The sequence below is a fragment of the Hylaeus anthracinus genome, unplaced genomic scaffold (assembly GCF_026225885.1).
Source record: "Hylaeus anthracinus isolate JK02 unplaced genomic scaffold, UHH_iyHylAnth1.0_haploid 12001, whole genome shotgun sequence".
In the NCBI taxonomy this organism is placed as follows: domain Eukaryota; kingdom Metazoa; phylum Arthropoda; class Insecta; order Hymenoptera; family Colletidae; genus Hylaeus; species Hylaeus anthracinus.
The window spans coordinates 9,259,205-9,280,968 of NW_026534348.1; the positions used below are offsets into that span (position 1 = coordinate 9,259,205).

Below are 21,764 nucleotides of genomic sequence, written 5' to 3' on the forward strand. Positions count from 1 at the left end.
AAAATAATTGTGAACGGTAGGATCGGGCCTCTAGGTCTGGCCTCGTAATTTATTTACGACGCAGTCGATAATGTAACATCGCACCGGTTGCAAGGTTTCATGGAAGAACATTGTCGTCCAATTATTGAATTTAAATTGTTACTGTGCAAATATTAGGGTACAAGGACGAAATTACAACGACGATACTCCACCCTTGATACACCGAGCCGATGTTTCGTGCACTTTGTAACCCGGTGAACCCCACCTCTATTGTGTCCCGTAATTCCCTTCCCCTGGCGCGATATCCCAACCTCAAGTCACTGCACGATTCTGTTCAATCCACTTCCTTCTTTAATGCGCGTGAGATGCATGAACTTATTGACATTCGCGTAGTCGTAAATTTTGATCGATTAGGATCCACGTCATCCATACGTTTGCTTCCTACAAAAAGGACGACGAAAGCGTCGAGTTGGGTCATGGACGTTTCAAATTTTATTTATAGAAAAAGTAATATCGTTAACGTGGATTCTTTCTGCAACTTGCTGAATGGTTTGCTTATTTTTTGTTTAAATATCAATACAATTGTATAGTACTTTACCGAAAAATCCTAAGCAGTTGATTCAATTATTAACTCAGTTACTAATGCCAATATATTTTGAGTTTAACTAATTACAACTCAAACTAGAATTCACACAGCCCTCTGAGGCATTCGAAACTCAAAAATCCCCAAGTAACCACATCGATAAACGATTTAGCACCCTCTGGAGCTTGCTAAAACTGATCAACAGCGTATCAAACTATCCCATGACAAAGAGAGCAATCGCGCAAGGGGGTAGAAACCCAATTACACGAGTCACGCCCCCGACAAATTTAATCAGAAGGGGTCTTCTGTCTCGACGATCACGTCTTGTACCGATATATTCGTTCCCGACTCGCACGAATCGGTGTCTGGCCTGTCACCATTTTTTCCAATCGCTCCACTAATCGATCCTCGAGTTGTTTTGACAATTCCGTCGAGCCTGGTTCCACGAAGGGGTGGCAGCGTCGTTCTCGCTGGTTGTGTTCGACCCCTGAACGAGATCAGTGTCTCCCATGGGATCACCTCAACGTGGAAAATTGCACCCTGTGCTACTCACGTATTTTCGCAGGCTGCGGCGCGTGCTGTCCCGTCTTTCAAGGGGGTCCCATGCCAAAAGCTGGCGTGAACGCCTCGTAGGCGTGACCCCATATGCCACTTTCGGCCATGCGATCTAACCGCTCGTAGGTATGCATTGACGCATTGTACGGCTAATTTGTCCGAGGGCTCCTGGTCCTGGCCGACTGAATGCCGCGAAGCGACGCGCGAGGCAGTTTACGGTAGAATTTGTGGAAAAGATTTCGTTAGGAGTGACACAATAGTGAAATTTTATTATTTGGAATATTTGGAAAATAGTCCAAGGGACTTGCGAAATTAATTTGACGTCGTATAAAAAGTTACACTTCAGTAAAATCAATTGGTAACTCCTTTGACATTTATCAATTCCATGCTGCCCCTCCCCCCCTACAGTACTCTCCCTATGTAATTTACGGTTAACTTGTAATAGGCATCTTTCAGACACTTTGTAATATCCCATCGAACTGTCACGGAATCAAACGACGGAAGTACAGTTCCGAAGACGTATCACTTACCTTTTAGACGATGGGAATTCGAACACACCTCGCAATCAGGCCAAACTCCTCGTTAGTACGGCTAGCGAGTTTAATTCGCCATAAACGTCGGATAAATAATGAAGTCGAGGACACGGACTATCGACATTTTGATCCGTTCCCTCGTATAATGGTCTCAGCGGCGGGAAATAGAGCTGGGAAACGGTGGCCTGGTGTACATTCAGAAACGAACGATGTTCCATGTGATATTCGCACGTTTTATTGCCATCTCGATATACACAAGACACTCTGCTCGCTTGCTGCTTCATCGCGACGTATCGCGGCCGCGATGCAGCTGCGATAATCGCACGGCTGATCGATAGAACGTCGTCGTAACGCTGCTGTTCCTCGGTGGAGCCTCGAGTTAATGTAAATTATCTACAAGTACGGCCTAAGCCGAATACAGTCTACGCCAGGGGTCGGCAACCTATGTACCACAGTCGCCAAATTGACGCGAAGTTATGCCAAATCTGACGGGAATGCGATACTGCGATACAAACGGGGAATTGAAGATCAAACGGTGATGGGAAACGGCTCGGGTATGAAGTGAAGTGCTTGAAGAGAGAAGAATGGGTGAAGGTCGTGATTGTAGAGTGTGTCTCTAAAAATGGTATGATTTAATATTTCTAGAAAGATGACAAGGTTCTTTGCAGAATTTTAATCCACTCCTTTTGTTGATGTGATTCTACGTCACGGGATTTAATATAGATGCGTGTTGATATTTTTCGATTGATTTATAAGATTCTTCTATAGTCTCAAGTTTCATGATTTTTCACAGAGCATTTGAATATAAAGAGAAAATATGAGATCAAGGTGCACACGTCCATTTATATAGAATTTGATAGGTGATCGTTTTGCGTTAGTATCCGACAGTAGTTATATGTGTGAGCAGCTTCTTTAAAAAATGAAATATAAGAACAATTTAGAAACCCAGCTGATTAACGATCATTTAAATTATTCTTTCAGCCTGTATTTGATATTGAAAAATTTTAACGAAATCTATCAACATCAGCGTTGTACTAATTGATATGATTAATGACTTCATGACACAAATGCTACCCAAATGAAATAAACATAATTAATTCAAATTAATGTATGATAATTATTATCTTCGACAGTATTGCATTTAAGCCAAAATGATAAGGAAAAGTAACAGATTATTTACATTTCTGAATTTTTCTTACAGTCTCAAAGAGTTGTTAATTTTTGTAACCACATTGTCTTAAACATCATCGATAATTCATTAAATATTATTATTGCTATCTACATTTATTAACTATAGATGAATTTCTATCATAATCTATACAACTCACTGTCATGGCCCCTGTCAGGAAGGAGGTTGCCAACTCCTGGTCTATGCAGTACGCTGTGCCGTCGCTATTTACAAGGTTCTCTACGAATACAATTATTTACAACCCTTGTGCTATAAAAAAATCGGGCGGTTTGGAGGTCAACTCGATGTGAATTGCAAGGGAAGAATCGTGATCGGTAACATATTTGTTGCTCGAGTGTTGCCAAAGAAACTTCGGTTACACTTGAATAGTCTACGAGTTGCGTGTTTCAAATCCCTCAAACTTGGAGAATCTGTAGTATAAAGAAATTGCATTATTTGTACCGTATCTGAGTTATTAAACTAATGTTCGTATACTGCTGTTCAATAGTTTCTTTCAAGAATATGAAAGTTACAATCGCATATCGTTTGACACGCTCCTGAATAAATCAAATGCACTTACTACTCGAGCAACAAAGTAACCGGAATCAATATTTCCACAGCTAGCTACTGGACAGTCACACCTGTCACGGCTAACTTCACAGCACACCTTAGTGCAGCTGTTGTCCTCTTCAATCCATCCTCGCAATTCGACATCACAATTTAATCAATTCTTCGTTACTCCCAGTAATATTTTTTTGTCTTTAATACGAATTCCTCAAACTGGACACTCAACGTCCTTTTCGTACCTTCAACTGGCAGGCGTGATCGGTAATACCATTTTCGGAGTGCTACAGAAACTCTATCACATCCCTTAGTCTTAGAGTCCGCAACAATCACTGGTTGCTTCAGAGCAGGGATTGCAGCTATGATTGGAACGTTATGCAAGTAACATTGACAAATCCATTCATGAACATTACCCATGGCTCCTGCAAATTACAGTAACCATCCACAGACAACCCTGTGCAAACCTCGCAACCCCTGCTCCAAAGCCATACCCTCCCTCGTGTTTATCATCGTATAATCGCTGTTCAATTAACAATCGATTTCACAGTCCACTCAGCAGCGTTCACTACCTGCCAGAAGAGCTGAGTCCACCCCGATGAGACGGTACAGTGAACGCTCTTAGGCCAACTCCGACACCAATCCCCACACCGCTGCTCAGTGGTCCTTGCACCTGTCCGCTCAGGTTAATAGACGAGTTGACCAATCCGAGAGCATCGCCTAGGACCGAGGACGACGACGTTCCAGACGCTGGACTGTCATTAGCTGGCCTGACTCTGGGCGGCCTGGCACATTTCTCCAAGTGATGATGATGAGATCTAACCGCCAGTCGACTGACGTGCACAGGAATAGGAACTACGATTCTTGTTCCATTTCCAGAATGCGGACCAGCGGATCCGTTGTGCCTGTTGGAGACTCCAGCAGTTGCCATGCTGGTCGCGCCAGATCCGACTCCGCCACCGCTCAAGCCAGCCTTCACCCTTTTCCACTTGGCTCGACGGTTCTGGAACCAGATCTTCACCTGAACCTCCGACAGCTTCAGGGCGTGAGCGATGTGAGACCTCTCGGTGAGACTCAGGTACTTTTTCGCGTGGAATTCCCGTTCCAGCTCCAGTAGCTGCTCCGACGTGAAGGCTGTCCGCCTGCGTCTGGCTTTGTTGTTGTTGGACCCCGTCGCTGAGCTGCTCTGCCCGTTTTCCAACGATCCTCCTGGGCTCACGTTGCTCGATGCGTTACTGGACATCGCGTCGGCCACGTCGTGGCCATCACCAGCGACGCTCAGCCCACCGCTCTCGTCCTCGCTCTCCGCTGACGCCCGGCCGTTCTCAGACCCTGGAAAAATAAGACAGTGAGTTTATTTATCACTGTGATGTTTTTTTCGAGTATATGATCGACTAATTCTGCGAAGAAAATGTTACGAAAATGATCTACCCTAGAGAAAATTAAATACAAAAGCAACAATCTCCATGAAACGGTAGTGTAATCATCCCAGTATGGCGGGTAACTGGATATATATATATTATATGATGGGAGTCGGTGTTCTGCAAGTCGTTGCGAACTTTTAATCTCACATATATAGTACTGAAACTCTCGCCGCTTAGTTATTCTGTTTAAAGTGTCCATAGCTCTTCGTCTTCCATAAAGCACACTTTCGACTCATCCGTTGCTCATGAATACGTTAACCGTCGCGTCATTAAGTCATTGAACGATTGCATCGGACTCGATGGAAACCGATTAACATCGGTATAGTTAGAGAACAAAAAAGATTTAATATGCGGAACGTACGAGTCGTTTTGACCTGGAGCGTAATGTTTCTGGATCGAAGTTTCGCATTGTTCCTCTATTATTTTCCACGTACGCCGTTCTTTTCCCTCTCTTTCTTGCAGGCCAGGTGCATGTCGCGCACTTGCCTTAGACGATGCTGAATAAAGTGACATTAAATTTCAACTTCAACCACTTTCTGCTCGATACAGTCATTGGACGAATAAAGTATTAACGGTGTAGGCAACGTACCGCAAAACAACAACAACGAAGTGGAAAGCACAGATAAATGAAATCTGTGCGGCTAATAAAAGCAACATTAATGAAAGAAAAAACGTTGAAATCGTTGAAATCAATGTATAGAAATTTATATGGAACGTTTATCGATTGAATAATGAAATTTTTATTTGCTCGTTGTGAAAAATTTAGTTTTATAATTAAATTTTAATGTTTATTTGACTAATGATAAATAAACAGTTTTTTTTTTTTATTGTGTATGTGGATTAAAAGTTGTTCATTTATGGTGGATAGCTTGCATAAGGAATAATGGCAAGAAAAATTTCTATTCGTCGGCTCATATAGATGGAACCAGAACTTAAGATGGTGTGTATACTATCGACAAGCCTATTTATAAAAAAATCTATTGACTTGCTCGGTTATGTCACGGAAGCGGTGATGTCAAGTCGATAAGCTGGACTCTACAAATCTTATATTCTAGAATCATTCACATAACATGATAACGTGGTTATGATATCAAATGTAAACCGAATGATTCGATTAGTATTAGACCAGACGCGAACAAATCTAATAATATCAAACGTGTACTGTTGTGCAGTAACACCTACAACCAGCCATAATCTTCAAACATGTCGACACCTGTCTCGAAATCAGTTACTTCGTATTTTCTGAAAATTCCGTTTAGTCTACAATTATAGTAGAAGTTTCGTAAAATAAATAAAACTCTATATTGTACTATTTTCTATGTTAAATAAATAAACTAATTTATTTTGATCGTAAGAGCCCTAAAATACTTTACCAAACGCGAACAGTTCTTAAACCGCAAATTTTTATCTTTGAAAGTGCCACACAAAGATGAACGCCTTCAAAGAAAAAAAATTGTAATTTCAACTATGTATTGTAACTAGCAGAACAAGAGCTCTTGGTTTCCGCTTAAACTCGGACCAACTCTTCAAATACTTCCGTGTAACGAAGTTCTCCACTCCCGTTTCGTAATTGCAATTAAACGGTAAAGTCTGCAGTCGTCGCAGGTGGACTTCGCGTAGCCTGGAAGTTCGACTTGTTTAATTCGCAGTTATCGCAACTGTAAATTGAAGGCACGCGAATGTTACCACACCGACAGATAGCCGTGACTTCCCGAGTTTATAGCTTCCCTCTTTTATTCATTTTCGTGTTTACGGCTCTTCCTGGTCTTCCACTGAGCGGCACGTGGTATTCTACGGTGAACCAGCTACGTAGGAGTTTGATGCACCCGTGTCTTTATTATTAATTCAAAGAGTTTCGATTGAATGGGCCATACGCTTCCGCGAATGAGACGAGTTCGCGACGACGTTCTCGAGAGTCCCACGGACAAACGTTCGGGCGTTCCCCTTATGGTCTTTACACTTTCCGTAGGAATCGAGCAGATCGATCCGCTCGAGTAGTATTATTACATCTCCATGTCCCTTTCCCGCCATTAACGTGGTCGAATAGAGCAATCGCTTCGATTCTGTCCAGAGCCTAGGAGTTATTAAAGATATTCTTGCCCACTAATCTATCAATCAAGGAAGACTCATTTTAAGTTGCGAATGCAAAGTCTGAAATAAGGCTGTTTAAACTGACCACTTCGACCCAAAAGTTACGTGGCCGTTTATTGCTAATCGTTAATGTTCATTGGAACCTCGTGATATTAGTTTTCTGTGAGGTTCGAAATCTTATTAAGAGAATACCCTCGTCCTCAGGGAGCTGTAACTTCAGTATGGGTTTAGCGACCTCGGGGTACCCTGGCTAGATGAGGACCAGTGGGCTCCAATGGACGTGTACCAAGGTAAGACTAACGTAAATGTGACCTTCCTTAACGCCATAAAACAAAAAGTTGAGAAATGCGATCAAAATGGCCTCTAAAATAAATTATTTCTTACTCAATGGACAAAAAAATGTTGTTGTTTAATGGTGTTAATCTTTATTCAGGAAAGTTATTATAAATATAGAAAGTTGACTATACCAAGTGCATCGATACTTAAATTTAAGATTTTTCAAAAAGTGAAGTTAATCGATTTGTGTAGTGAACGGGTCAATTAAGGAGTTATGTGAGGCAAAGTAATGTCAAGAATAGACATAATTGTATTGTGATGTGTGGATTTAGTGCTGTAATTTAAGTGATAGACAGTTTTCTGAGTTACATGCAAAATTTTACGATGCAGCCCATAAATTAGTGAATATAATCAGAGTGTATATAGTGCATAATTGTGCTATGATAAATAAAGTCTTTCTTTTATCTATTCACCCTTTTACCTTAACACTGAGACAGCATTTTCTCGTATATCATTAGGAATTTCTGTAAACAGATATAATACCGCAAAGCTAATATTCTCTTTGAAAGAGACCCTCCAGTGACTACAACTGCAAAGGTCGCCTGGGATTTTTACCGAGAGCGTCAACGAACTACGACCAGCTATATAATTTTCCACGGTGTATTTCGATCTAGTCGCGCATTTTTAATCTCGAAGCTCAGGTGACAGGTATGGATTCTTGACACTCGGCGTTAAGAAAGGTCAGGTATAGTCGTGGAGTCTCGACGAACCAGAGGTTGACGAACCGATGTTTTCGCACGATTGCAGCCTCTTTTGGTTTCCCAGTTTGACACGACTCGCGTCGCCTTTGCGATTATTGGAAAAATCTCTTTCGTCCGCGATCCTTCGAAGCCGCTGTTAGGTGAAAGATTGGCGATCCGCCAAATCGGAGTTCGATCCGGTTTCTGCACCGTCGGAATGGCGCTGTGCATCCAGACAGATATGTCTTCGTGATATATTCCTGTCCAACGGACGTCTGGAAAAATGGAAACAGATGTGTTCCCTCGGCGAACCGATCTTGACGCAATCATATCTGCCGAAGTCTGCTCGGGGCAACAAAACAGCAACGTGCTAAACAGTAACTGTCAAAGTTGCGGAAAGACTACTTTACTTCACTTTTGAATTGCAAACGTGTAAAGGGTTGTCGTAAGAACTACGTGTTCTATACTGAATCGAGTGCTTGCAATATTAATGTTTCTTGGAAGTTTATGAACTGGTAGCGGCGTTCACTTAGGTTTTCTAGTATCAGGTTTATGGACAACGTTCCTATTTCTCAAAGAACCAACGAATTCGTGTTAGTACATGATGCAATTTTAGAAATTGTACAATTGCTATTTATTTTATATGCCAAATATATGCGTAACACCCCGATTTTATCTACCGTTATTTTCAATGATTAATAAATTAATATGGTTTCATTAAAAAAAAAAAAATTATCTTAGTGAATAGAAATGTAATAAAAATTCTACGAATTGGTACGGTTAATCAATCTTACTATAAAAATATAAAGATTATAAACAGGAGGAAATTTGGAAACATTTTAAGCATCGAGGGACAAAATTATTTCTCATTGGTGGGAACCCACCCCTTCGAAAGAATGCAAATTTTTCTTTCTCATGAAATATCTTCACAACAGTGACAGATATAAAAACAAATAGCTTAAACAATAGTTGTATCTTTCTTTTGTATCTGCAAAACTGCACAAGTGATTGCCAACAAATCCAGGCTTTTTTTAAAGTTAACTCTGTCTGCAATCCTTACATCTACACAAGAATGCATTTTATATTAGCTCTTTATATTTATGTGAACAGTTCATTTGCCTTATTCGAGATATTGGATTTCACGATTTTCAGGCAATATTGCAGACGTCTAAATGCCATGGCAATTAATGCGCAACCCCGTATGTAGGTTACATCGACGCGGTCTCATTTAATACAAATTATTTAACAGACTACCACCGTCGAACTAATTTTACATATCATTTTAAAGCCGGTCCCCGATAAAGGTTGAACGAAGCACCGAACGACAGGAAGATCAATATGTTTTGCCGATAAATGCATCGTTCTAAAACTCTAAATTCGTTCCTTCAGTAATTGAGAAACTGACGTCGACGTTATTGAAATAAATTAATGAAGAAACTGGAATACTGGTTAGAAGCGTGTAAAGGATTCCATTCTAAAATGTAATGAATTGAAAATCGACATAAAAAGAGGAGAAGTTGCCAAATCTTCTGTCATAAAATTAAAATTTTTATAGAAATTCCGATCTGCTGAATGATATACTATTTTATAATACTATTATACTATCACAGTTACTAATCTACAGTAACTGTGTAGACATGTACTTCTCATCTATTATTCAAATCAAACTTTTCCAATCTCTGCTGTAGACACAGTGGGTACATTGCTATTTCTTCGTAGATATTATGATAATATTTCTTTATATATTACATTTTTTTCGTAAATGTCTATGTACTGTTTCACGGAGCACAGTTTGGGGAAAGCTGTCTTAGATGGAGCAAATTCCCGACTTGGCCAGTCTATTAACCATATCGATTAATCGAAGGGTCCAATTCTGACCGTAACGTTGCGAGGGGACACTCGTTTTTTCCCCTAGAAGTTAGATTTTCCATGCGAGGAGCAACGCAAAGAGATCCTCCCTTGTCGTGTCGGCCGCCATGGGGTTCACGATGGGTAATGAATAAGAAAAAATCGAGATCAGGAGAATCTGCGGGAAAAGCGAAAATCCTATGAAGACGAATTGCTTTTTCTCGCGACGCTTTTCGTTGAACAAAAAAGCATTAAGAAAAAGAGATCCTTTTTCCATTAATCGATTTAGATATTAATGACATTTATTGCGTAAGTAAAGCTTCAAGAGGTAAAGAAACGAACTATCACAATGATAGATTAATGAACTAAAATATTTACAAACTGCAACCTGCAAGCCTCACGAATTCACATCATTTTATTCAATTCGCTGCTATTGTGTAAATTATTCTCTGAATGTTGATACTATTGAAATTGCCGTCTATCTGCTACAAAAAGTGAATAATTGAATCCCTGAAAGCCTGAAGAGTACTTAAAACTATTTCACATGTCGAATACAATATTTTAAATATGATATACTTAACGGAACTGCTTCGAACTGGTACCAATTTTTGTGGAAAACATTGTCGCCCCTGTTATATTAGATTAGATAGAAGGCATTCAAAGATGTATCGAATAAAAATTTTATTATTTCTAGAAAATGAAATAGTTCACCTGTTATTTGTGCAAAGCATTATATGTAAACGCCGGCTTCTAAAAGCTCGCAATGATCCATTATCAGTATTTTGCGGAGGATATGCCATAATTGAAGAGAGCAATGACAGAAATCGTTTAAGACGACGCCACTTTTATTCTGTAGATGTCACGAGTCGATGGGTATTATCTATTTCTGGACGTGTCATATAAAAGTTCAATCACTGTTATTAACTGTCTTCTTGTCGATCTCAAGTCTGACGTCACGTAAAACTTGAATCGATATGGCTAGCTGCTATTTAGCCACTTTGGCGCGAAATGAGCGGTGTTAATTAATGGAAAGAATCGGATTACAGCTAAAATTATACAGTAACAGTTTGGGATTTAATGAAATTACGACAGGAGTTCGTAAAAATAAGATAACGCTGGAGAAGGATGACATTTTAATTTTTTTGTTTGTTAAATGAACTACCGAAGAAAGCTACTTTACTTCTTATTAAATTATACTTACTTTTCCCCCGTTATAGATTCGATTCAAGAAGACCAACTTAACATTTTATCAGAAATTATCGATAAAATGAAGAAAAGCAAACTAAAATGTTCCCAATGCAATACGCGATTGATTTCGATTTCAGATAAGCAGCAGAAGAAATCGGATGATGAGTAAATAACTCGTGTAATAAGAATAGTTGGTACGATCGTTCAAGTAGAGATTCGTACACTGTAATTCAGTAAAATCTTGAATTTTTTGAGGACCGTTGAATCGAAATAATAAAGCGCGTGGCGGGCTCTGAATTACATATATCTACCAAGTTCTGATTCGATCGTCTATCTCCATCCGGTGTGATAATAATTAATTCATTATATGAATCCACAGAGGATAACCATTACGTCGTTTCCATCCCGCACGTCTCCGGTTAATGAGCTCTTCGCGGTGCTATAATTTCTTGGAGAACTCGAACGTCGTCGATGGCACAGTTCTGAGTTTCATTCACAGTATTAGGAAATCCGTTCCATTAAGTAATTTCACTTAGTACGCGATCGATCTATCGTTCATTTTCGTCTTCGAGAACGCTTCGTTGGCCGGAGCTCGTGCACCAGCTGAGCCATTATTAAAACTGGCGTTAAAGAACAGTATTTAATGAAATCTCCATATCTCGTGCAATTACCTCGCTCGATTTCCATTCGCGTCACATTTCTTGTTAACTAACGCGATTTCTCGCGAATAGTATAATATAAGATATTAAAAGTTCAACCTCCACGTCTTGATCCAGAGTATTAAACTCCTGGGCGCTTCTATTATAGAGATTGTTATTGCGACCGACCTGGATTTGAGAGTTCGATATTAATTTAATATCCTGGCTCCTTGTATATCCACTTTTGATAAGTGATACGATTAAGAATTGCATCAGGACAACTGAAGTCACTTCATTACTCACCTTTTCCTGTTTGAATTAACTCCATGTATTTTGAAATGCATAAACCTATTATATCGTCATCGTTTATGTAGAATTTTCATGAAACAGATGCGTCCACTTTTTGCATGAAAAATGCAAATGACGCTTAAGACATTCTATGTAATGTTTCGTGTTTGGCACTAATTTATTCACGAGTTCATGTTGAATATTGCAACTGGATGTATGACACATCTATCGCTACTACTTGTCTAAGTACTACTTGAGACACCGTCTAAATTTGTCAATTATAAAGAAATCGGCAAGAAACGATTTCGAAGACTCCTCTATACCGTGGATAAGTTTAATAGAAATCCATTCAAACTAACTAACTAACATAAATGATATAAGGACGATGACCACAATTACGAGTAATTCAGTGGCAGACAAATATTTGGTTGCATTACGGAACGAACGAAGGAAGCGCTAATTACGCTCTAGGTATTATTCTCAGTTGAGCCACTGATAGCAGGTGAATGGTTGCAGGGGACGATCTCTAAATTTAGAGTTTTCAATTTGAATACGAAACAGGAGTGAAATTATCCATATACGTATTTCAATAATTCATTAACCACGACATCGTATACAAATTTGTGCAACGCCATACAACTCTGATTAAAGTTTCATTTGGGCTCGAATAAAAATAAAGGGTTCATTTTCGATTTAAGATCCCGTTTAGACGATTGAATATCGTAAGAGAAGGTGCACGTGGAGTAGAACGGGCAAATCGGTCGCCAGCGAGCGGCGATATTCAGTGGAACGTTTCCGATCGTCGAGGGGGCCAAGAATAGAGAGAGGGCAGACGTCTCGATCGGCGTGTTCGTCGTAACGATCGGCACACCGGTTCGGCACGGTGCGTCATAAATGACCGATGACAGATTCCTCGAAGCCATTTCGTTGCGCATACGAAATCGCCTCGGTCGGCGGTACATCAATAAAAAGTGATCGGCCACGAATAAATGCGCGCGACTTCGTCGATCCGTCCGTTCGCCCCGCCGCCTTCGGAAATACGTGATCGGCGAGTTTTCGACTTTCCATATTCGATTTACACCCCACCCTCACCTGTACAACCTTTCATCCTATATTCTATTTCTATTCACACGAAACAATCGGTCTGTGGATAACTCTCAACGATCGACTGCGAGCTGTTCGTCGCTCGAAAGCGCTGAGGCTACTTGAACCTCTACGAGGACTGATTATTTTGTTTCGATCAAACAGGTATCATTTATACTAATTAACACATTCGCGATCGGCAGGTATTTCACGTATCTAATACCGAGTACTGACGAAAATAATAAAATTCTGAAGCTGGACATCGCAACTTTGCATAGGGCGAAGATAAAAATAACAAAATATGTTTTGAAATATCAATGTTGTAAATATGTAGTGTATGAAACAGAAAGATTTTCACAATTTCGTCATAACCAGGAATACAATTTGAAGTGACGTGAATTCGCGTCAGCGGTCGCGAATGTGTTAACAGCAAAGTTGCTTGAATTGGATCACTTTTGATGTTTCGGCAAAATTCCAATAAACCTAACCGAAAAAATTGAAAGCATATACTTACTAATTACCATAATGTACGTGTTAGACGATACAATGGAAAAGTAAATCATGTATGTACATAAAATTGAAACACAAATATGTAAGTTAATATTGAAATAAACGCGTACATAATGACTGGTAACAGAAGCTATAGCTTCGTTCGCAGTAAAGGCAGGGAAAACCCGCGCAGGAAAATTTTGCGTGGTTTAATGACCTCTGTTATCTTATGATACCTCTTTTTCCTCAAGTGCATTGATGCACTTACAAAGTGTAATCGTACTTCTTTCCAATAGAACTGTTTGATTTTTTTATACAAATCGATTCCTCGAGTCAGGCTCCACTTGTGCAAGATATAAGCTACGGTCATCGAAAAAAATTGTCATTCTGAAATATGCTTCCAATTGCATACGTTAATTACTCGAAAATTCCATGGACAATAGAGTAATAACCCTCGGAACTCTTTACGTATTTTATGAAACTTAATCTAGCCGAATCTACATTAACTAAAATCACTTTTAGCACTTGTTCTCCAATTTCGATTCAATGTATATTTTCAGAAATATGAAGCAACTAGAGAATAATTGTTATATACAGTGATTATATACAGGGGATTCTCTAATTATTTCGAGCAGCATATAAACAGGTCTTAATTACGTGTCCAAACAGGCGATGTATCGGCCATTAAAGGCCTCCATCCGTTCCTGGGCCACTCGATTTCGTTATGGGCAGAATCATTTGACGAATGCGCATTCGAAAAGTTCCCTCGGCCATCACGTCGAGCCTCACGGGAGAAAATGTATTCGAGAAATTATCGCGACGATCGAAGGAAAGTATCGAACGTCGCCCTTATGTTCGAGGAACAAGGGTCCTTCGTCGAAGGGTCGTCGATGCGTTTGAAATTCGGCCAGGATTTGTCCAGTACCGTATCACGTATTTGAGCGCGTATGCGCACGGAATTTCGTAGATGTGTGCGTGTGTGCAAGCGTGCGAGATTCGACTTTCGGGCCAGGCATAATTTATGCAAGCTACCGTGTATCTCGGGCCCTTTGCCGGCTCCGAGCGTGGCGACTACGATCGTAGCCGAGGACACGCTCCTGGAATCCATAAACGTGCATCGCGATATTTTTCGATCCCCGTTTCACGGATGATACGAGCGTTCCTTTTTTCCATCCATCGTGGCGAGATCTGAAATACTTGTACCGAGTGCTGTTACTATTTTAAATCAAGTATTTATGTCTAAAAGAATTCACATTTGAACGTCCGTCTGACGATAAGGAAATAACAGCGTTGTAATCTCATTGTATTCGACAACTTGATAAATTTCCATGCAACTCTGAGGAGGAATATTAAAAGTATGAGTTCCATTTGAATATTTTTATAATGACAACCGATCTCGAGACGAGAAGTAAGCACAGAAATAATATGAACGAGGAAACGGGATGTCGATAGTTGAAACTTTTATTCAATAGACAAACAGATATTAGAAAATCTAATGATATCGATTTAGTGCTTATTTTTACCTGTCTGGGTCACTGCTTCTAGCTCCGAATCGATATAATACTTATGGATCTATTTCGGAAACCATTTCATTAGATTCGCCAAGAATACACAAAATTGACATTTTTTTATGAGCCCAAAGCAGAGAATGTCAAACTTATTTTGGAAAAGCACACCTAACAGATCGCTCTATTTTTAAGAATACTAAACTTCAGTCAGCTATAATGAATTGTTAAATTCGGAGCTCGCTTTAAACAGCGACATCTTGAATCTGTTGCTACTGGCCTAATAAGTGTCCTATCGATCGACATTCGTTTTAATTGCCGTCTACCACCGTGGTAGCGTTTCGTCAGTGCTAGAAATAATTAAAACGATCGCTCCCGCATCCTGTTAACGCTAACAGCCGTCAGACGTCAAGCTATAGCGCAGAGCTCGCGCGTGCGTCGCATATAGAATTACCGATGGCCGTAAGTTAATAGCAGAATATAAATAAATTAGTATATCACGATCCCGTTCGCGCGACAGTGCATTCCCGTTAATGAACCGTACGAGTCGAAAATGACGTTTAATCCTGAGTCCTCGCACGATCCTCAAAACAATAAAATTTGTATCACAGTTTCACAAAGATACACGTTGAAGGTCTCCGAAGCTGAATATCATTTGATTCCGAAATTTTCATAAATCTTTACGACATTAAGACAAAATTAAAGTTACTCAAAGTCAGATAATTATCGAGCATTAATTGTTCGATGCTCAAGCACGTGTCTTGAGTCCCAGATGCAAAACACTATACCATGAAAATTGTATGATTTATTCCAAGACTAAAGTAGAAGATTAAGATGTGTCGCCTAAATTACTGTCTGGGTCGTAAGGCTTACCGTGTCGAGATTTAGAGAGATCGTGAGCTGGCGAAGCTGGCGAGTCGATGCTACCATCGTCCTCGCTGTCCGTGAAGCTCGTCGAGCCACGATGATTGGAGGTTCGCTGGCAACCGTGCGGATAAGCTGCGCCTTGAAGATGATTCGGTCCAGGGCCCAGGTGCTGGGACAATCGATTCTGATAGAGATCCTGGTGAGACGGATAGTTAGCAGAAGTGTGCGCAGGCAACATAGGGACACCGGAAGTCCCGCCACTGCCGTACATCCGCATTGGTAGCCATGCTCCGTATAGGCTGAGCGGCACGCCGAAACCTAGGGGACAAGGATTAATTAAATGCTTCGGTATTCTAATTCTGTTGTCTTCGTTTCTCCTACATTTCATATAAATTTGAGTCAATACAAAAGAGAGTCGAACTTTCTGTGTCAAATACCGTGTAGTCTTTTACTATCCTGTTTAAAATTCTATGATTGAGGTTCTACGCCTATAATTATTGAATTAATGAAACGAATCGCTCAATCAATATTTTATTTATTAAGAGCTTTAGTGAATAGTAAAACCACACAAATTGAAAATGTAAGCACACTGCTCAATGCTTCTAACAAATTGCACGGTATGCATTTCGATGTTTGAAGAATGGTAACATTAAAAATTATATTTTTCGTGATATACTGAATTAATTATGAAAGTAGTTTGCTGAGATCTCTATATAATTTCAACTACGTTAACTTCTCTTTAACGTTACCCTACCATTCTCTGCTAAATTTAACGCAACAAGTCACTCTGACATTTCTAATCCAGCATTTAAACGATTTAAAAATAATCCAATGATACACCAACCGTTAGCGTTTGATGTCAAGAAGTGAAAATGGCCGAGTAAAAGCGACTATTACAATAGATCGTTCACTCAGATGACCTTATCGGATTATAAAATACTCGATAAAAGTTTCAACACGTCGCACGAGTTACATACTGTGACCAATCGAAGTAGATATATCGTCTCACGTTATCACGGATCACTGTCCACTAGGACATAGTATGTAAAATGAAATCGAAGCATCATCGATATCATTTTGCCATTCAGTCACGTTTAGTTGGAATTCCATTTACATGCATTTCAAGTTCGTTTCCATTCTATTTGGATTTCGGTTGGGTTCCCTTAAAGCGTGGTATTTACTGCTAATAAATAACTGAGCAGTTTTAAATCAAGCTGAGGAGACAAAAGTGTCTTTTGAGAAGAAATGTTCGTGAGTTCTGATATTCCAGAAGACTGATATTATTTTTAGATCAAATAGAACTCGAAGGATGAAATGAGGAAAGGAAAGAAAGACGACGAAATAACTCTTCGTACTGAATTGGATACACAGTGGATTCATTAATACTTAGCAATTCTCTGCTTTAGATGGAGAGACACTTGATGGTAGAAAGTTAATAAATAATTAAACTAGATTTCGTTGGAACTGAACTTACTAGAAAGGCCTCTGCAATTCTGTCACAATTATAATAAAAGTAGGATGACTTCGACCAAGTTTGACTCCAGAGATTCTTGCAAAAATCGAACAAACATTAATTCTACTAAAACTTGTTTAAAATGGAATGATTATTTAAGACGTAATGTAGATTCCAGTCTCCAAGAGCAACACGAGTTAACCATACCATCGATGATGTATATCCTATGTATATGTCAAGGAAACTCTATTTACAGAAAATCGTTTGACAAGTTTTTCACTTTTAATTGAATCATTGAACTTTGGTTGTAATACGTGCACAGCGATTCAGCGAACCGAAGGCGTGAAATACACGTTACGTAAATCCGAGACGATCAATGTATCCATTGAATGAAGTATATATGACCTCACCAGGTGGTCCGATATGAGTTTAGATCTTGTCACAATCTTAAGGTGACGTAACATGGAAGATGACGTTTAATGAAGTTTGATTGAAACGAAATTCATTTCGCGTCGAAAGTAGGGCGTTCGAGGATAAAATTATTCATAGAACATCCGGTGATTGCGATATCTATAGCAAAGATTTGGATATAAAATCTAAATTGTAATATCGGAGGAAGTGGGAATCAATCATTTCCCAAAATTGCTATTTTACGAATATATTAATTTTATACATTCAGAATTTTCATTTAGTTCCTTCAGTACGTTTGGAGAAAATTAGTACATTCAGTAACTAAAACCAGATCTCGTGAGAATAATTTTATCATAAATACTGTTTTATAGGCTTGCAGTTTGACATGTATGCATCGATTATTACCCTGTTTCTGTGCCCTATTATATCAACGTTGTCAATACATATATAATTCATAATGAAAATTGAGTATTCATCTAAATAATACAAAATTGCTAAAGTGTGCCTATACGTGGACTAATTAATTGCAGTTTAATACAATATATCTAGAGATTAGAATAATGAGAGGCGTTTAAAAGTGATACGCCACGCGTACCTAATCAGTTGTACACAACTATCAACGTGTAATATACTATGATGCATACACACACGTTAAGATACTACATCATGAGTTGTCACCGGTCGTGGTAATCATACGCTACCATAATATGGTTTATGAACCCATATCTGCCAGATCAATTTTCATTGCTAGCATAACTGTTACAAAAATTCTATTTATAAGAGTTATTAACATTTACTTATTTTCGGTACTAAGATTATTTCTGATATGTATTCTATTTTCTAAATTGAAGTTGCAAACAAAGAACATAAATTTCTTTTTTAAAATTAGATTACATAAGATTCATGTGAATCGAGTATTAAGAATAAAGTGTTTAAAATATTGTTGAATTTGGCTTATGAAACTCCCTGTATGTGTTATGATTGTATTGTTTAAGTTTATCAAAAATCCTGACAAATAACTCCTGAAAAGTGTTATTAATTAAAAGTATCTCTTACAATATAATCTTTAAATAATTTTTAAACAGGCTCTCATAACATTCAGAACCATTGAAGTTGTCAGATGTTTTAGAACTACCAGAACTATAAACTCTTGCAACTCAATGGAAAGAATTAAGTTTATTACATAGTATTACATCCATTACAGCTATCCACCTCTATTTCTACTGAAGTCTGAAACTTCCACATGAAGATCAATAATTAAACTAGACCTCCTACAAACGAGAATTGTTAACCTAATTGTAATTCTTTTGTGGTATAAACACGAACTATTGCCACGGTAATGATAAGTCTAGAATCTCTAGCACAACAATTTGTCCACAAAACATAACCGTATGAGAGAGACCATTTGTAAAATTATCCCCAAAAAACAAACCAACCAGGAGGTAGTGCGCTCGCCGCCGCAGTCGCCAGGTAGTGTCTTTGATAAAGGTACTCTCTGTCTCGATCGGAGTCCTCTTCGTTCTCGTTCGTGCGATCTTCCTGGGTCCCTGGATCGCAGTTTCCCTTCTGTGGTCCGCAGTTACCGATCAAGCTCTCGATCGTGAAGGGTTTCGGAGTCGGTCGACGCGTCAGCTTCGATTCCGCGATCGAGGATTCGAGTTCGTCGCTCGCGGACCCTACGTCCAGTTCCGTTTCCTCTATGTTGGAATCCATTTCTGTTCCTCGATTGAAATCCCGGATTGGCTGACCGGTCGAATCTATCGTTCCATAGCTCCACGTTTCTCCGTATTGAGAGTTCGCTCCTCAAATGCAAGTCAGTCTTCTTACGATTCTTTATATATTTTTAATAAACAGTAGCAAACGTCGAATTCACTATTTTATCGTAAATTGTAATTCGATGGCTTTATGATATGAACTCTTGCAGCAGATAATAGTGCAAGACGTATGGCAAGACTATTTCGTCCAGTGATTGCGTGGAATTTATTTTTTATACTTACGAGATCTGGTATTGTAAATACATGGGCATTGGTAAATCATTCGCGGGCAATTGCACATAACCCCAAATGCTAGTTATACTTAATCTACATCTTCCACTTGCACTGTAAAATGTGACAGCTCTATTACAAGATCCTTAGAAACCATTGAAATGCAAATTGTTTGGCTCGCTGAACTTACTGGTCACGAGTATTTATACAGAGTCTCGGTTAGTACGTGCTTGCTTTAGCAACCATTGGTATAATTGTAGAACATTTTCAGTCAAACGTCACGTTTAAATATATCACGTTAGAAATCGCAGATACGTATTGCTTTCTGTAATCACAAGTTCGCTCTTCTACAATGTTCAGTTCGAAAGCTAGCTCGTCCGATATGGAACGACTCTTCCCAATAGAAAATGGCAACAACTCGCATAATAGCTACACAAAACCGATCCGTCAACTTTCACATTAGGGTATCACTCATTCTTGAACGCCACATGTCTCTAAGAACCGATCCTGCAGTCCACGGACTAGGTCCCGACCGGCAAACAATTAAAAATCACAGTTTCTTCGTAAATGCAGACTCACTCGTTCGCAAATACTAATGCTGAACTCCACAGCTCTCAGTCTCAAAATAGAGTTGCTCCAATACTTGGTAGGCGAGATTACTCCAATTTGTCAGGTGCCAAAATGCCAGCTGCACCTCAATCCTCAGCGTCGCTTGGTTACTTCAAAACTCATAGGTCCCCAACCGATATGCACTTTGTTATTCATACCGTGAAAGGTTCCCAGTCTTCCTCGCAAGCCTCCAACTATAATACCCTCTTTCGTTTCAGATTTCGAAATCTTCCGAAACTATCTTCTACTTCTCCCTATTTCTTCAACCGAAGAAATTCATTTTTCACAGTACTGAGATCGCGACTCAACCGAAGAACGTATCACAGTCGCATATGCTCCGAATGCATTCGTATGGTATCGTCTAAGGGTCGACACGTGTACGTCCCCCACTAGCACCACAAACATGCGACAACCACCAAATGCACAAAAATTCTTCGAATCCGAGTCCCGGAACGCACCTCGAACCTCGTCGCGACCGATCAAACTGCAATGTGTCGAAACGCGGGGCTTGCGATCTCCATACCGAATCGCTGATCCGCGATCGTTGCCATGTCGACCGAGCGCATACGTAATCGAAACGAGATAGAGAAAGACGGACAGGCTGTGAGCACGAAGGAGGGAGAGAAAAACCACGTGTAGCGACGAGTGGATCGGGCACGAGTCGACGGGTAACTGGCGGCCGCGAGCGAGCCGCATTTCAATCGCTGAGAGTCGCGGTTGCTGATGCGCCGACTCGCAGCTGGCGTGGCCCCCTAACCGTATGAACACGGTTAACACCCTGATGTGATTGGTCGAAGGTTAGAGCCAACTGCATCGCCGGGACGCGCCTACCGATCCGTGGCCCGCCATCTTGGTATTCTGACTGCTTTTGTCCTTACGCGCTCGCGAGTTCCCGCGATCCGCGAGGGCGATCGCGCTGGGAGCAAGGGTAAATTTTCGCCTGGACGTCCAGGCCCCTTCCTGTCGTTTACCCGTTAATTGCTGGACTCTGACGGTCAATACACCCTGCAATCGTTCCAACCTCTGGCCCCCCTTCCGAAACTCTGTTTCGTTGGATTTTATTCTCTTGTTCAGGTATTTGAATTCATCCATAGCTTTTATGAGGTGTGTGAGATGGCATGGTTGGATAGAGATCGTTCTCGATGGGTGATGGTTGAGCATTGGAATTTCGAGCAGAATTTTCGTGGGAAGATGAGATTTGAAGAGATGGGATTTTGGAGAAACGTGCTTTCTCTTAGACAGAATTTTTTATAGGATTTGGTTACTTGTTGCACTATGCTTTTTTTCTCTAAAAGAATTTTGTTTTGGTATATTCGTTTATAGATGTTCAAATCACTCGTCATGAAGTTTGAGTGAGCTTGCTTTTCATACTGACTATATGCATCACTGACTCTTGACAAATATCCAGTGTATGACAGGAACTGACAACGAAGAATTGTATATAGTTTCATAACACTGCTTTTTTTCTGGTTCATGTTTTACGAGATGTA

At 39.8% G+C, this 21,764-nt stretch overlaps 1 protein-coding gene across 1 annotated transcript; it reads right to left on the minus strand.

The window, feature by feature from the left end:
• Positions 1–1,882: 1,882 nt before the first annotated feature.
• On the minus strand, positions 1,883–21,041 carry LOC128891354 (short stature homeobox protein 2-like). Its single transcript, XM_054150793.1, has 4 exons — positions 19,678–21,041; positions 19,117–19,482; positions 15,823–16,134; positions 1,883–4,711 (listed from the first exon to the last, which is right to left on the minus strand). Exons 1-4 carry the CDS (start codon positions 19,733–19,735, stop codon positions 3,948–3,950), a joined length of 1,500 nt encoding a protein of 499 aa, XP_054006768.1. The 5' UTR covers positions 19,736–21,041; the 3' UTR covers positions 1,883–3,947.
• Positions 21,042–21,764: the final 723 nt, after the last annotated feature.

What these genes read in the sequence shown, in the direction of transcription:
- LOC128891354 (XM_054150793.1), bottom strand. Translation starts at nt 19,735, where the DNA reads ATGTGCAATTGCCCGCGAATGATTTACCAATGCCCATGTATTTACAAT. An exon ending in TATTTACAATACCAGATCTC is followed by an intron (nt 19,483 to 19,677) that starts GTAAGTATAAAA and finishes CTTGCATTTGAG; the next exon opens with GAGCGAACTCTCAATACGGA. An exon ending in TCTCTCTAAATCTCGACACG is followed by an intron (nt 4,712 to 15,822) that starts GTAAGCCTTACG and finishes TTATTTTTCCAG; the next exon opens with GGTCTGAGAACGGCCGGGCG.